Source organism: Danio rerio, chromosome 8 (assembly GCF_052040795.2).
Source record: "Danio rerio strain M-AB ecotype USA chromosome 8, GRCz13ab, whole genome shotgun sequence".
Taxonomy (NCBI): Eukaryota; Metazoa; Chordata; class Actinopteri; order Cypriniformes; family Danionidae; genus Danio; species Danio rerio.
Window position 1 is genome coordinate 28,525,879 of NC_141028.1, and position 17,033 is coordinate 28,542,911.

The following is a 17,033-nucleotide window of genomic DNA, read 5'->3' on the forward strand; positions in this document are numbered from 1 at the left end:
ATAAAAACATATGCTGTCAGGACTAATTGATCATTTAGTTTTTTACAGTGTACGTAAATGCATGTACATTCTTTTTTTTTTTAAATCTAAATAATTAAAACTTTCAAGTATTTAAGATGCTGAAGACCGTTAAATGCATCATAACATGGTTGTGAAAAGGGTCCATATCAGTGGACAATTTGACATGCAGGATCAGAAAATGAAAACAAACAGCATTGTCTTGTATGAAAGGTGTCATTTCAATGTTTAAATTAAGGCCTAATTTAAATGTTTAATAACATTTAATAACCAATGGCTTGTTTGAAATATGTTCTAGTGATGCCATTTGAAGAACTGAAATGATGATATGAACCAGCCAGGTCACTAAAGTAAACTAGCAGAAAACATCAATTTACACTGTAAAAAACAACCTATAGAATCTACTCAATAAAACTGAGGTAAGAATTTGCACTTACTTTGTTTGGGTAGATTATAAACTATATATTTATATAAAGATTACCTCAATTTAACAGCTCTGACAAACTGCAAAAAATTAGGTACGGTCTACCTAATATTTTAAATTAGATTACATAAATTATTACTTATAACAATTGAGTAACATTAACTCTATGTTAGTAAGCAACAGTCCAACTACTAATTTACTATTATTAATTATTACCCAATAAGAATAATCAAAAATTATTTTTTCATTAAAGGTTGAATTTACTTAAAAATTGTCAGAAGCAGGAGATAGCATCAGTTCCTTTTTTTATTAACAAAACATTTAAAAAATGTAATAAAAAATTAAAGTACAAAAAAAATTCAAGTACAAAAAAGGTACATTTTTACCAAAAAGTATGTACAAAACACCTTAGCATGAATTTCAAAAGAAATACATTACATAAAGCATTATAGACTGCAGGATTTCTGATCCCTGAGTTGAATCAACAATTAGCTCTGTTAAACTACACATTTCCTTTCTCCATTCGACTCTTCATTCCAAACGGCTCAGAACTGATTCTTTTTAGAGTTGACTCCTAGCCCTAGTTTAAACTTGCAAAGGAATTTTAAATTGTTCACAATTTGGTCTTTATTTACTCATGTTGTTCCAAACCTGTATAATTCTTTCTTCAATGGACATAAAAGGGGATATTTAAAAAAATTATGTTAACCAAAGAGTTTTGGTGACCACTGGCTTTTGATAACTGACTATTGTATGAACAACAAAAATGTATGGATAAAAAAAAGGTCTACTAAAGAAATAGAAAGACGAAGATTTGAAACACCACGGGATCAAGTTAATGATGAAAATTTTCTTTTTTGCGTGAACTACAGTATCATTTTAATGACTTATTGTAATTTTTGCTCTTTTACACAAAGCTATTGTATGACATTTAAATATAGTGGTGGTATAGACCACTTTTATAGTGCTTTTGTGACTGTTTAAAAAGCTTTCAGTCCCTAATCACTGTAATTGCATGGAAACAGTCTTCAAATGTTCTTATTTTGTGTCTTGTGGAAAAAAGTCCTATTATTTTGAGAGCTGACATGAGGGAGCTTTTCTGCTAAACAGCTACTAAAACCTTTTCCACACAAACTTTAGCTTTGTTAACAGTTCAGACCGCAGAACTGCTGATGCTGATACACACTCCAGAGGCCCCAATAAGGCAAAACACAGTACTGGATCAACCACAAAATAAAGCCAGAGAAAGTTGTGAGGAAAGCAAGAGAGGAAATGGGCTGGGAAGAAGGCAAAGGAAATCTTTCATCCTTTCATTCACTAATTTCAGTTCAAACTGAGCAGCTGGCTCTGGATTCTATTCTGTCGGTGGTTATAGCAAAGGACAGGGATAAAAGAAAAATGCAATGAAGGATGAAAAGAGGAAAAAGTTCAAAGCAGCAGCCCCCCAACATGTTAGAATGCTTGTTAGAATTATATATATTTTTAAGTAAAAAATAATTACTATAATACGTTCAATTTTTTAAAAATACATTTAAACTTTGACCACTTTAAAAGTAATTATATAATTTTTTTTATGAAATAATATTTTTATTAAAATAATGAACATATTTAAAGACCACATAGCAGCCACAACATGCTCATTAATTGTTTAAGTTTTATTTCTTTATACATCCATTATCTTTCAAACTAATATGTTTACCTATTTTCCAGCAAATTAAATATAAAAGAAGTTTGTAACATTACATATTTCTTATTTTTAGCTGTATATTTTAGTCAAGGCCAGAATAATTATGTATACAGTATAATTCTTTATAATTATAAATATAATTAATTTTTATTATATTTTACAATAAATACAAATAATTATATATATAATTAATGTTTAATTTTCCTGAATGAGTTATCTGGCTTAATATTATTATTATGGAAACAGTGATGCATTTTAATGACTAAGTATATTAATATATTGATTTTATTGATTTATTCAAGGCGACGCAGTGGCGCAGTAGGTAGTGCTGTTGCCTCACAGCAAGAAGGTCGCTGGTTTGAGCTTCGGCTGGGGAAGTTGTCGTTTCTGTGTGGAGTTTGCATGTTCTCCTTCTTGTGTTCACGTGGGTTTCCTCAGGGTGCTCCTGTTTCCCCCACAGTTCAAAGACATGCGGTACAGGTCAATTGGGTAGTCTAAATTGTCCTTAGTGTATGAATGTAAATGAGTGTGTGTGGATGTTTCCCAGAGATGGGTTGCGGCTATAATGGCATCTGCTGCATAAAAACGTACTGGATAAGTTAGCGGTGTATTCCGCTGTGGCGACCCTGGATTAATAAAGGGACTAAGCCGAAAAGAAAATGAATGAATGAATGAATGAATGGTTTATTTAACTTAAAGCTTCATTTCTAGAGATTAAACCTTATGGGCTCTATCTTACACCCGGTGCAATAATGCGCAAGACATGTTTGCCGTGATGTGTTGCTATTTTCAAAAAAGCGCAACCCTAATTTTTTCATATTTTGTGGCACATTTTTTAAACAGCAATTTGCGCCACTTTTTAGACTCATAGGTATGCCGGTTTATAAAGGAGGTGTGATAAGACGCATTGTTATAGACTGCTCAACTGACCAGCTAAAAGCAGATCAAAAGTCCAGCGCAGAGCTTTAACATTGCTTAAAAACACAGGATGTACAGCAATACACAAGTACCTTTACAAATGAAAAATAATTAAAGGATTAAAATATTACAAAAATTATAACTTTCTACATAAATATAAAAACCGCTGCCTTTATGCCTTCATTTCGGGGGGCTTTTTTTTAGCTTATTCATGACAATTTGCTTTTGTATATTTTTATTATAATTATTATTAGTAGTAGTAATATTTATTATATGCATATTTATATTTGTTTTATCAAAAACAAGCTCAGAATTGTCCACCTGTCAGGTTTTAGACCATATGGGGCATAGGATGTGTGTTTGGATATAACTCTGTACATGTGTCATCTTTTTCAGACATTTTGTCTTAAGAATAATAACGTGTGTATGTGTGAGAAATTAGCCTACTGCACCATGATATCTCTAATATTCAGCTGTTATCAAATTAAAAAACTATTTTAGCACCACGTGTACATTTAACGTTCAGTCAAAACTTAAAATATCTTTACACCACCCCATTTGTCTCACTATAGAAATACACATCAACACACCTGCAAACACACAAACTGACAAGCCACAATTACTTATAAACACACATACACACTGTTGTGACAGTTATGATTTATGAGCACCGAGTCTTTGTGGGTAAACAAGTAAATGCAGTCCGAATGTGCAGAAGGTCAAAGGTCACAAGTCACGGTCAATGACAATGTCACCATGATCATCTGTGTCAGGGTCATGACCTGAATATGCTTGACCAATCACTGTGAAGCATCACGCCTATTCCAGACCACAAACCACAGCAAGTTATCAGAGCTCCGTCAGTAATCACATTTATACAAATGTTATCATATTGCTTCCTTAAATTCACACTAGATAAAAACTCAAACCACAACAACAAGCATATACACATTTCACAGAGGCTTAAATGTGAATATAACCAGAAATGGGATGCCAGATTGTACAAATCAGGGTGTAATTGTTCTGGTTTGAATCTATTCATTAAGCCTTCTATTGCATAGGCAAGGTTAAAGTTGTCTTGTAACAGGCTTTATGCCAATAATACACCCAATACTGGAGACTTCCTCTAATAATCTGTCTGTCATCAATCCCACAATAGAACACACACACACATGAGCTTTAATAAAGTCCAGTTATTCCCTAAAAATAGTGTGCAACTATTATATGATCGCTCACTTTCTTTTAGCTACATGTGAATTGTTTGTGTAAAGTGTGTATGCATGTACTTGAGTGCATGCCGTAGCTGTTATCGGTCAGGAAAGGGTGGGATGACAAGTACACACTGGAATACTCTTATAGAGAAAATAAGACTAATGAGAAAAAGAGCAAAGAAAGAGAAGAGAGTAAGCGCTGTGTCATAGGTCACAGTACAATCAAGACTTTCTATAATTGACCTCTTTCCTCTTCATGGGGTCAGAGGTCAAGCACCAGAAGGGATTTGGGGTTACCTCTCATTTCAAATGTGTAGCAGGTGGTTCACACACGCTCGCTGATGAAATAATTTTTCAAGGGTTCTCATTCTAGTCCTCTTTCTCTCTCTTTTCTTTGTGTGGTGTGAAATCATCCAAGTTTCAGATAACAGGGAAATTTGTGAAGAACCAAGATGTTTTTTTGTTTTTGTTCGTTATAATTTTCTTCAGATCAACAAATATTATTTAATTATTATTATTATAGTTTAAAATGGCTTAAATTAAAACTTCCAAACCTCTGCTATTTCCAGTGCAATAATTGATCCGTTAAATAAGATTTATGAAAAAAGAAATGCACTCTATATACAACAATGCATATGATGTTATGTATAATGATCTTTTGTGAAGTTAAATATATTATTAAAATAAATGTGAGTACATAGCAATTTATTTAAAACACTACACACATGGGCTTAGTGTAAAGTAGGCAATATTTAAAGGGCATCTATGATGAAAATCATCTTTTGGAAGCTGTGTGGACAGAACTGTGTTTAGATATAGTGTCAAGAATTATTTTAGGGTGATATAAAGACAATAAGTCTCTTTTAATAAATTGACATTAAAATCCCTCCCTTTCCCAGGGATGGGTTGCGGCTGGAAGGGCATCCGCTGCGTAAAAATTTGCTGGATAAGTTGGCGGTTCATTCCGCTGTGGCGACCCCGGATTAATAAAGGGACTAAGCCGACAAGAAAATGAAATTAATAAAATCCCTCCTATTTTGAGGCCCCGCCCACCAAATTGATTGACAGCCACATATTAACATCTCTATAGTAACACGTATAATTATATCAACAAGACAGGATGTGCATAAAGCAGCTAAGATTAAAAGATCTGTTCAGCTCTCTGTGATTTTAAATCATCATCAAATGTGATTAAGAAAGAGTTTTACAAGTTTAAAACATTTTTAAAACAGTGCATGTTTGTAATGAATTACAGCAATTTTACCGTCTTTACTTTATCACCAAAGCCGCATGTCAGTACAATTATAAAAGAAGACGCTTCAATCGCAGTTTGTTGACGTTAAATCAGGATTATTTTGTACATAAACATAACGGATAATCATACAGCAGTGGATATTAAAATGTATCCTGTCACATTTGACGTGCAAACACTGTTCGTGAACTTTGTAACAACATTATGTGTGACCCATTGCAGAAAGGCTTGCATTAACTCCACAACAGATACATCAAATAATCATTGGTAAAGTTCTTACTGTAGTATTTCTCACAAACATTATGTGAAATCTGCTTCCTTCATGTCTGTCACTGTGCTGTTTATCTGACGCAGCCAGACACGGAGACACACTGACAGGCACATGGGAATGGTGGGCGTGGAGAACTAGCATTAAAGGCACAGGCAACAAAAGCAGCTACATTGTGTTCAGAGCAGAAAATCCAATATTCTGAAAGGTGTAGTAAATAATCTGATGGGTGTTTTGAGCTGTATCTTTACAGACATATTCTGGAGACACAAAATACTCATCTTAAAAAAGAGGTAAAAGAGGAGCTCTTTAATGGCTTCAGATCTTGTAATATAACTTTTGATACTTTAATATCCTATGTCTATAGTACATTTATCAAATACAAAAGGCAGTATTAGAAAAATGAACAGTTATAGCAGTGCTTAATTTTTAATAATGGTTATTGATATTAATAATGTTGCTGAATAAAAGTATTAATCTTTATATACAGTTGAAGTCAGAAATACTAGCCCCCTTTTGAATTTGTTTTTTCTTTTTTAAATATTTCCCAAATTATGTTTAACCGAACAAAGAAATTTTCACAGTATGTCTAGTATTATTTTTTCTTCTGGAGAAAGTCTTATTTGCTTTATTTCGGCAAGAATAATAGCAGTTTTCATTTAAAAAAAAAACTAAGTTATTAAGTCAAAGTTATTAGCTCCTTTAAGCTATTTATTTTTTCGATAGTCTACAAAAAAAAAAAAACATTGTTATACAATAACTTGCCTAATTTTTACCCTAACCTGCATAGTTAACCTAATTAACCTAGTTAAGCCTTTAAATGTCACTTTAAGCTGTATAGAAGTGTCTTTAAAAATATCTAGTCTAATATTATGTACTGTCATTATGGCAAAGATAAAATAAATCAGTTATTAGAAATTAATTAAAACTAATATGTTTAGAAATGTGTTGAAAAAAAAATCTGCTCTCCGTTAAACAGAAATTAGGGGGGGGGGGCTAATAATTCTGACTTCAACTGTATATGTTCTTTATCCATATTTTTGAATGGTAGTGCATCTTAATTTGTGACTAAATATAAATAATAAGTAATAATAATAATTAGTACATCTTTATGTAGAAAACGCAAGTGATAGTAATATAAAAGCATTGATCTAAACTACATACAAACACACACACACACACACACACACACACACACACACACACACACACACACACACACACACACACACACACACACACACACACACACACACACACAGACAGGAACACTCTCTCAAACTCAAATTTGTTCTCCCGGCCCACCAACATTCTGGCTGTCAGTCTAAATCATTGCTTGAATCCTTCTGTATATTTAGACGTGAGCTGCTGTGTTTGGACATGGAATGACTGAGTACTCTTTGCAGACTTTAGCTAAAAAACGTCCTAGACAATAAAATGAAGGTCTGTTAAAACAGGTTCTAGTACTCCAGACAGTTTGCACTTGGCAAACAGTCATACCGTGTCCGAGATCTCTCTCTATATAATACAGTTTCCTCTCTCTCTCTCTCCCTTTCCCTGGTCATTTCCAATCACCCGTTGCTATGAGAGTAACAGCTCTGGAAGTGGTATGCTGACATCATGCACCGATGACGTCGGCTTTTTTGGTGTGTGATTGTCCTGATCAAAGATCCCACAGCGCTAAACGCTCCCAGAGTATCAGGACCTCTTGGACCCCCCCGGCAGAAAAAGATGTTTTACAAAAGACACTTTTTGAAAGCACCTCCCCAATACAACCCCTGAGTTAATTAAAATCCTGGAGCTGCAACAATAGTGCCAAGTAGCAGATCAAGGCAGAGATAGAGTGTGGCCTTAGGATATATATTCTGGAATCCAAGTAATCAGAATAGAATTCGGCAAACAAACAGTCAAGCCTAAACATTTATAGGTAGACTAAGCAAGAGTACTGGCCAAAGACAAATTGAATTTGTGGTAACTGCAGGGAAGTTTTTTTTTTTGTTCATTCATTGGGAAAATTGTACATTCATGGAAGCTTTTTTCACCGTAAAACAACAACTTCTTTGTTTACATTTTCCAATTTCAATTATGACTTAACAATATCTATGTTTCCATCCAAAGATGCGAATTAAATTTATGCACAAAACTGGATTATTGTATAAAAGATGTGCAAATAAAGCAGCGTTTCCATTCAATGAGTCAAAGAGAACAAAATCATCACTTGATTAACTGCCATCAAATATCAAAAGTAAAAATGGAATTTACTACAGTAGGAGAATCTGTGTGAATCTTTTTTTCATTTAATAAATTGCCCCTCAGAAGACAATGCTGACATGCAATGAATGCGTGGTGGCATTTGAAGGCATGATATGGCGAGCATAGACGCTCTTGACAGTTCTGGAGGACATTAATAATATATTATCTCTAATACCAAAATGGTTAAGTGTTTTAGAATGACCAAACATTTCAGATGTTTTACAATGTGCTTAGCCTTGCAGGTTTGTCCATCCACACACAATTTTATAATCACATGATCTCTCATAACAAAATCACATGACTTTTTTAATGTGCATACTGGAATTTGTTTGGTAAAAGTGTTTCTATTGTATCTTATAAGCATCTTTTTTTATTGAATAAAAAGTTTATCAATTATGTGCATACATTTTTATGCATATTTTTAAAATTTTATGCACATTTTGCCATTTCCTTCAACCATTTTTAATGCACATATCCAAAATGCACATAAAAACAGGTGAATGGAAACATAACTAACTGCAACTGTGAGTTAACATCCTGCACTCCTGACTTTTTTTTTGCCTCAGGATCGTTTATCCTGCAATTTTGAATAGCAACATTATATCTGGTGGTTTTGAGAAAAAAGAAAAAAATAATTGAATGTTGTGATATAGCTTTGAGGCAGGCTATACGCAATATAGCAGCATGCCACTTTTTGTAGTTGCAACAAGGCACTTTTTAATGGGCTATATGGACACAGACTTTTGAAATTTTTCAATAAGACAGCTCAAGCACTTCTGGTGACTGTCATACCATTACAAAATCACCCCTTTTAAGATCTGATTTCATTAAAACTGACTGAGACATGATACAAAGTGGACATTGGATGGGACAAGAACTACTGAATTAAATTTTGATTGTTCCGCATCATGTCTTTAAAATATGGAAATTGAATTTACCGTTGCTTCTGCTCCTGCCCCGTTTGCATTAAAATGGTCTTTCATCTCGTTTTACGCTTGAACAACTAAATGAATGCCTAAGTCTATTTAATTGATTATATTTTAATCAGGTTACAACATCGATGCTGTAAAAGAAACCTTATGAAATTTTTCTCAGTGGCTTAAAAACACTTGGTGTGCATATAGCCCATTAACTGTGAATTCAGAAGTTTGAGAAATAAAATCTGAATTACAAGATATAAACTTAGATCAACAGGATCTCATCTCTGAATTGCAAAAAAGGGTCATCATTGTATGTTTAAACCTCAATGTTTAGACTTTTTGTTCTCCTCAGAACTCAGAGTCGTTAACTCAGAATTGAGATAAAATGCCTATTTTTATGTTAAACATGGTAGAAACAAGTTTCTGTACTTAACGTAGATAAGATAAACAGTCCTCCTAAATGTATTGAAGTGTTTAGCTTGTTCTTATTTGAAGTGTTTAGCTTGTTCTTAAATATAAATAATTTACTAAGCATTTTTCTTCATTTCATTGTGCTTAAACGAAAAAAGATCCATCATAAATACTAGTTTTAGCCACAATAGCCATAATGACTCAAACTGTAAAACACGCTACCATGCAGCTCATGTGTAAGGCCTACATGTGATTTCATATCTAAAAAATTGTTTGTATAAGGAAATGGTGATTAATGGTCAAAATTAATCTTTCTTAGGCACAGTTCTCATGTGTTTAAGTAGCTTTAAGCCGTTTTAAGCTAGTTTGATTTATGACGGATCTAAACTCGTTTCAGTGTGGGCTGCATAATTTTCCAAGTCAATGTTTTGTGTTCCTCCCAACGGTTTCATCTGCAGATGTGCAATACCTTTGAATGGGTTGTTTGGAGAAAAGCCATGGGCAGCGTATGAATTATTCGATGCTTTTCATGCTCTGCTTTTAAATGATACTTCTGTCAGTATTTTTGGGTGTAGTAGCAGTCTATCCTTCTGAGGTTTGTCTCGTCGTGAAGCTAAGAGGAAAGCGCGCGTGCCGCCTGCTGTTGCTATGGTTACATCCTCACGCGAACGCGACTACTGTTTGTGCGCTAACAACTTTAAACGCTTATAAAGGCATATGCAAGTAGATAAAAATAGAAAGATTTCCGAGAACTAGCAAACTGTGCCCTTGGTGGCACTAAGAAGCGCAAAAGAGAGGAACTGAAGGCGAGTACCGGGGGACCCGTTTCGCTCTCGAGGCGCTGAGAGGGCGGGAGCGCGTTTCTCGGGACTTAACGGACGAACTACATGAGAGAAAGAGCAACAGACAAGACAGAGAGAGGGAGAGAGAGAGAAAGGGAGACTTGCGCGCTTGAGCTGGAGCTGTGTGGAAAAACTGCACAAGGGCAGAGAGCTAACTTAACGTTACCTGAGACCTGCTCACATTTAGGGACCTGTGGATGTCCAGCGCCCTTTTGTGTGCGCAGTTCGTCCAAACCTTTATATGAGGAAGCCTGAAAGAAGACTTTATAAAAGCTAAAGTATAACGTGAAGAAAGGTAAACTGAAAGTGGTCTGTTCAGCATGGAATTACCGGTTCTGGTTTTGGTGGCGTTGGTTCTGCCGTTAAGCTCCTGTACTAAAGTCAACGTGCCGCGTCTTCGCCTGACACACAAAGGTAAGCCAAATGTTTGGATCTGGATAATTTAACTTTTAATGAGTATTCATCAAACGCAAAGCCAAAGATGACTCAATGAAGATGTAAATGATCTGTTTAAGCTTTGTTCGGCTCCTGTGAGGAGAGTCTAGTGCTTTAAGTGTGCTAGTTAATGATTGTCTATTTTCACTCTTTAAGTGAGAAGGTTAATGTTGCCATCGCCATCGTGTGTGTGAATTATTTTACACAATATAACGTTACGTGACACAATTACTGCAACCAGGGACACACGACTCATGATGACTATTATTTAATGCAGTCTGTGATATTAAGTTTTCGAATGATAGCATAATGCCAATCTAAAACCTGTACATTGTTGCAGTATATAGAAAACTATGAAAAATCTTAAACATTTCAACAATGCTCAAAACCCATTTTTCTTTCGTCACAATGTGATTTATTAACGGAATTATTGTGTTGCAGCATGCTCAACATGACAAAGTTGTAGAACAAAATGCAATAATGTTCACTAGATATTTATATTTATGTATTAATATATTTTGTCAATACAAGGCGGAAGATGGAAAAAAAAGTCTTATAATATTGTTTCCAGTAAGCCGTTTCTTTTGTCGCTTTTCGCATTTAAATTGCTTTCCACGCATCCTGCTTTGCGCATTGACTCTTGTGCGCAGTCCCTTGGTGACTTTATCAGATTTAAACCTGAGAGCCCTATTCAGCACGATTGCAGTGGCGTTTCCGTCTTTGCATGGCATTGAACTTCCAGAGAGATGCTGTGGCAGATCTTTTTTTAAACTGTGGGAAAACGCTACGTCAGGACTCCGGGTTTCAGCTGTTCATACTCCGGGATCTCCCATCCTCAAAGTCTCCTGGCGCGCGCACACCTCCCCGCGGTCAGACTTTTATCAAACTACTACTCTTCAACCCAAATGCGTACATTATATGGCTTATTTATTCACAGGAACACAACATCAGATGTTAAACGTATGCAGGTGTACTTTGCGTTTTACCCACACAAGTGAATGAAAAGAAAAAAAAAATGTTTCTTTATCATGCAGTAGCTTTTGTGAGTAGGCAAAGAAATGAAGATTATTTTTGCTTAAAGGGATAGTTCAGCCATATTTTATGTTAATTTACCATCAAGCCAGCCAGAATGTAGGCGACTTGTTCTTTAGTACATTAAATAAGATTTTAGCTAAAACTGCACAGGAAAAAACATAAGGGCAAAATAAATACCCATGATACATTAAGGTCTTATGAAGGAACATAATTGGACTGTTTAACAATATCTGCAATTTTTTTTACAAGAAAATGTTTCCTACTTTTACATATCCTGGATGTTGAGAACTGTATCAGAAAGATTAAAATGAGCAGGTTCAGGTTGTGATTTTGGTGTGATTTTGCCTGTGAAACTCACATGCGCACACTTCATTATGTGTGAATGTGATCAGGACCTTTTGCTGAGGCTGTAGATTACAGGTAATAGTGTAAAATGTTTTATCATCTAGTTGCTTTGCTCAATTTAAGTCCTAAATGTTACACCAGGAGTCAATAGCTGCAAATTTTATTTTGCCTGAATATGTTTATTAGAGGGTGACACGGTTGCTCAGTGGTCACTAGTTCGAATCCCGGCTGGGACAGTTGGCATTTCTGTGAGGAGTTTGCGTGTTCTCCTCGTGTTTGTGTGGGTTTCCTTTGGGTGCTCTGATTTCCTTCACAGTCCAAAGACACGGTATAGGTGAATTGAATACACTAAATTGACTAATGTATGTGTGTGAATGTGAGAGTGTATGGGTGTTTCCCAGTATTGGGTTGTGGCTGGAAGGGCATGCGCTGTGTAAAACATATGCTGTATAAGTTGACTGTTCATTCCACTGTGGTGACCCCTGCTGAATAAAGGGACTAAGCCGAAGGAAAAATGAATGAATGTTTATTTGACTCTAAAAGTTCTGGTATCTGTTGACGTGCATTTTACATGTCCAAAAACGATGGTTTGTGCTAAAAATGGTCTTCTAGTTTCTCCAGAAGAAATAAGACGGCTACATCTATTAACCTTAGGGTGAATAAATTAACTGGAAATTTTTATTTTTGTTAAATTCGTTTTACCCCAGGGTTAAGGTGGTGACATGAATGTGTAGCAGTAGTTAGTTTAATTGTTTATCAGTGCCTCTTAAGTAGTTTTCATTAATGATTAGAAACTGAGTCGAGTGTCCGGTTTCCCTCCAGCAGTGTGAGTGCGTGACTGGAGCGCATCTGTGCAGAGTTTACTGCGGTCATCTAATGCGCGCACAGTCCCTGCGTGGAGCTCTGATTGCATGTAATCGGCCTGTGTTCTTCTCCATGGACGGGCTATTAACTTTGATAATGATCGGCCTAGAGATTTGTCCACTTGGACTACATATGTTTAAATTTTCACAACTGACGGTTCTTAGAACGCCTGTTGATCATTCTGCCCACCAAAAAGGCTAAAGCATGCACAAACTCATCAAGCTGTCAGAGCTGTATGGATTGGTCTGGAGGGAGCATGTTATGCTTTAAATGGGAAATGAGGAATGGCCTGCATATGCCAGCAGCTGGGCAGAAAGTGTGTGTGCGGATCTGTGGGGTCTATTGGTGGGTCACTTCTGACCTCTGGTCTGTGAAATGTGTGTGCTGATTTAAGAGGAGACACAAGGTTTCCCTCACTCACTTGCTTTCACACCCGCAAGCATTCATATACACACACTGGCACACTTTTCTCTTTTACGGTTGAACATACACAGAGACGCAGAGGTGGGCGGATCTGTGTTTGTTTTAGTTTACATGAATGAATTAATGAGTTTATTTTTGCAGCGTTGCCCAGATGTTTGTGGAGGGTTTGTGAGGTCTGGCTAAAGAATCTGTCACTAAAAGAATGTTTGATGATTCTTGTGTTTCGTTCACATTTTCTCACTCCCTAAATATTCCCAGCTCCCTGGAACCGTTTGTTTGAGAGAACAGGCCACAGAGTTTCATGTCTGTAAGATGGATGTTGTGAAACTCTCCCATGAGATTGGAGTGCTAGATTAAGAATTGCTCTAAATATTAAAGGTGCTTTGAGGGATTCTACAACTGAAACTGAATTGTATCAGAATTCCGCAGTACAAAGATGCAGTTGTGCCATCTTGAATTTTGTAACCAGAGACGAATCAGGAGACCAACAGCATGTAGCAAAAACACCACAAAATAACAACTGTTTTGAACAGCTGCTTATGAAACTGAGTGTGCCATTTATCTTTAAAAAATCTGCTTCTCATTTGCTCTCAGCTTCCTCCATCCTATTTATGGATTGCTCAATTAATGTGCAAAATGACTGACTGTACAAAACAAAGTATCTTCCGCATGGGTTAAAAGTTCTGAGTAACAAATAGAACAAAGACTACTTTATCTTCCTTATTTCACTTCCATACCTACCATATCCATCTAATAGTTCTAGACTATTGTGATATAATTATATATCTAATTTTGAAAGAGAAACTCACAGGAGCTCAAATTGTCTTTATAAGTTTCAATCTTTCCCAAAACTTAACACCGAGCACAGTTTATCATTAGAATATAAAACATTTAAATGCAAGAATATTTCAAATGTAATTTCTGAAACATCTGAAAGGTTGAAAAAACAGCCCACATGAACAGTTTATAGTATCCCTATTCCATGGCAAAACCTCAAACAGACTTCTTGGAAACTTTGTTCATGTGCCAGCACTTGTACAGTTTATTAACAGTAAACAATATTTGAAGTAATAAATACACATCTTTCAAATGAAACTTTTAATGCTGAGACCAGTTATAGGCACTAATGTGTATATATATGCCAGATGAAGATGAGTTACAATGGATTTAGGTCTGTAATGAGGTGTTCAAGTCCTCCTGGGATGTTTAAAGCAATAAGTTGTAACTGATGTATAATAAGTAACTGATGACTAGGGCCAGACAGAATCTGTGGACATTTTTTGCTATTTCTGCATAGTATTTTGTAAAAATCTGCAAATTTATGTGCAGTCATTTTAGGAGTATAATTACTAAAAACTTAATATATGAAATAAAAAATATTAGCTTTTTAACTTTTATTTAATTAAAAAAATTAACAGATTCCCTATGGGCTTACTGATGACTGATTTCAGGTGCATTCAGACCACTCTGGTCATTTGGTCGTATACTATATAATTGAACATTTACAATATAATTAAATGCATTATAGTTAAGATTATGTACTGTATTTGATCAATATTTTGTGAATACAACTTTAAAATGATTGTTTACACTTTTTTCTCATTGTAAGAGGTTATTTTTGTTATTAATGTGTGTAAATACACATAACTATAATTAAGCCAGTCTTTTTGGGGGCCTGTGAATAGTCTCAGTTGTGGTATTGGTTACCATTTAACACAAGATAAAATGATTTATTCTTGCTAGAGCTACATGATTAATCTTTTGAAAATTGCCAGCTTGATTCAAACACTCACAGTCTTATTTCTAAATAAACTTGATTACAGTCAAGGACTAAAGAATAAACATGTCACTCGTATAGTTTTGAATGGGGAAAAGTGTAATGGTCAATATGGCGATTGAAGCACTGCCTACTAGTACAGGAGCCTATCAGCGATCGATATAGACTGACATTTCTCCAGGGGAAAAGCTCAGACCAAATGTGTGCTTTTATGACAGTTTGGTGATCAACAAACGTACTAAAATCTCAGCGAATACTTACTTCACAGACATAAGAAATATATCCACAAAAAGCTTGAAATATTTACTTTTAAATGAACCAAGTGCACTTGAAAAAAAGTCTTTTGGTTTTGTAATGTGTAAGAAATGAACGTGGGGGAAGTGGTGGCACAGTAGGTAGTGCTGTCGCCTCACAGCAAGGTCACTGGTTCGAGCCTCGGCTGGGTCAGTTGCCATTTCTGTGTGGATTTTGCATGTTAGGACAAGTGAATTACTTAAGAAGAGCAGTGCAATCAGATGACACATTATTCAGAGGATGATAGTGTAACACGGTCATAAATAAGGTTGGTGTCGTGATCTCGTTTCTTCCAAGTGTAAATGCGCACTAGCTTGGGCAACCTGAGAATATGCCGATTTTGTTTGATTCAAACGTTTAAAAATGAAACTTATGAGACAGTTGTTGTTTACTTTTATTAGTGATTTCAAATATATAATGTAATAATAAGCTTAGCAAACAGTTTTGGTGAATTTGATGTTTCACCATTCAGACAGAATGCCCGAGCATACTGCCAGAGAGGTGTTAAAAGATGGCTGCTGAGTGAAATGACCTGCCTTAAAGAGAGTTTGTTACAGTATATAAGTATATATGGTAAATCAACTCCAATTCTTTTTTCCAATCATCCCAAAAATCACCATGACTAAATCCCTATGTGCTAAAATCGTATTGTCTAAATAAGGCATTTATACCTGAATGTTTTATTAACTGACATTTTAATTACACTTTACACTAGACAAAATTACACTTTTTAGTGCAACAGTAAATCAAACCTGTAAAGCACAGGTCCGAGTGGAGTACAGAAAAAATATGATGTGTCAAGCTATAAAAATAGGTAGTCAAACCCGAGACCTGTTGAGGAAATGAAGCTTTATAGCTCAAATTCACACAAGTATAGCATACATGCAGACAAGAATATGGTATTTATACTTCGCAAAATGGACGCAGGTGGAGTTTTAATGAAAACACACATTCCCTCCATCCTTGTGGCGTCAGTCGAGGGTTTGCAGTGTATCGTAACAGAACAATGCAACATTGTGGCGGCTTCCTTCTGGGTCGAGGGCAGTTCGCAGCTCGCTGCAATTAGGTCACAAGCCCTGGATGTGATCACACGCACTGATAACAACCACAACAGCTGCTGGTCACTTAAAGTATGATTTGATTTTTTTAACCCCTGAGCTGATGATTGCCTTGGGAGCCGTCACACGAACACATGCACACTTAATTGCAGCCGTAATGGTCCCTAGCACACTGCACAAATACAGCTGCCTTTGAAATGCACACACACACACATACACACACACACACACACTGATATATGGAAACATGCCTGCAGAAAAAGACATCAGTGTGATAAAGCAGAAACAAAGAGAGAAAGCAAAGATTGCATGAAGGATAATAAAAGGAGGAATGGTGTGGACAGAACGAATTTCTCCCACTGTCATACAGATTCTTTGTGTGAGAAGGAATCCTTCTTTCTTGCTAAATGTGTAAACGAGTCGGCGGGTCAGTGTGTGTAGCCATAACAAGTGTTTGTTCAAGCTGCTGGAGTCTCATTGTGTGCATGTTTGTACAGAGGGGAAGGCAGTGACTCTCATGGCTGCTGTCCAGAGGGGTTTATCTAAACCCTCACGTTCTGACTCTTGCTTTGGGGAGAAAAGGGATCAAGAGAGGCCA

At 35.8% G+C, this 17,033-nt stretch overlaps 2 protein-coding genes and 1 long non-coding RNA gene across 3 annotated transcripts in view; 2 read left to right on the top strand and 1 right to left on the bottom strand.

Moving 5' to 3' along the window:
• The window catches only part of slc26a6.2 (solute carrier family 26 member 6, tandem duplicate 2), a 406,025-nt gene that overhangs the window by 244,624 nt on the left and 144,368 nt on the right, over positions 1–17,033 (top strand). The gene's annotated exons all lie outside the window — the stretch shown is intronic.
• Positions 1–17,033, bottom strand: part of LOC147842651 (uncharacterized) — a 464,331-nt gene that overhangs the window by 25,336 nt on the left and 421,962 nt on the right. The window lies entirely within an intron of this gene.
• sema3g (semaphorin 3G) overlaps positions 10,293–17,033 on the top strand; it is a 51,978-nt gene continuing 45,237 nt past the window's right edge. The window contains exon 1 of the mRNA NM_001122712.1: positions 10,293–10,618. Coding sequence (NP_001116184.1) covers positions 10,525–10,618 — 94 coding nt within the window. The 5' untranslated portion in view covers positions 10,293–10,524. The remainder of the gene's footprint in view (positions 10,619–17,033) is intronic.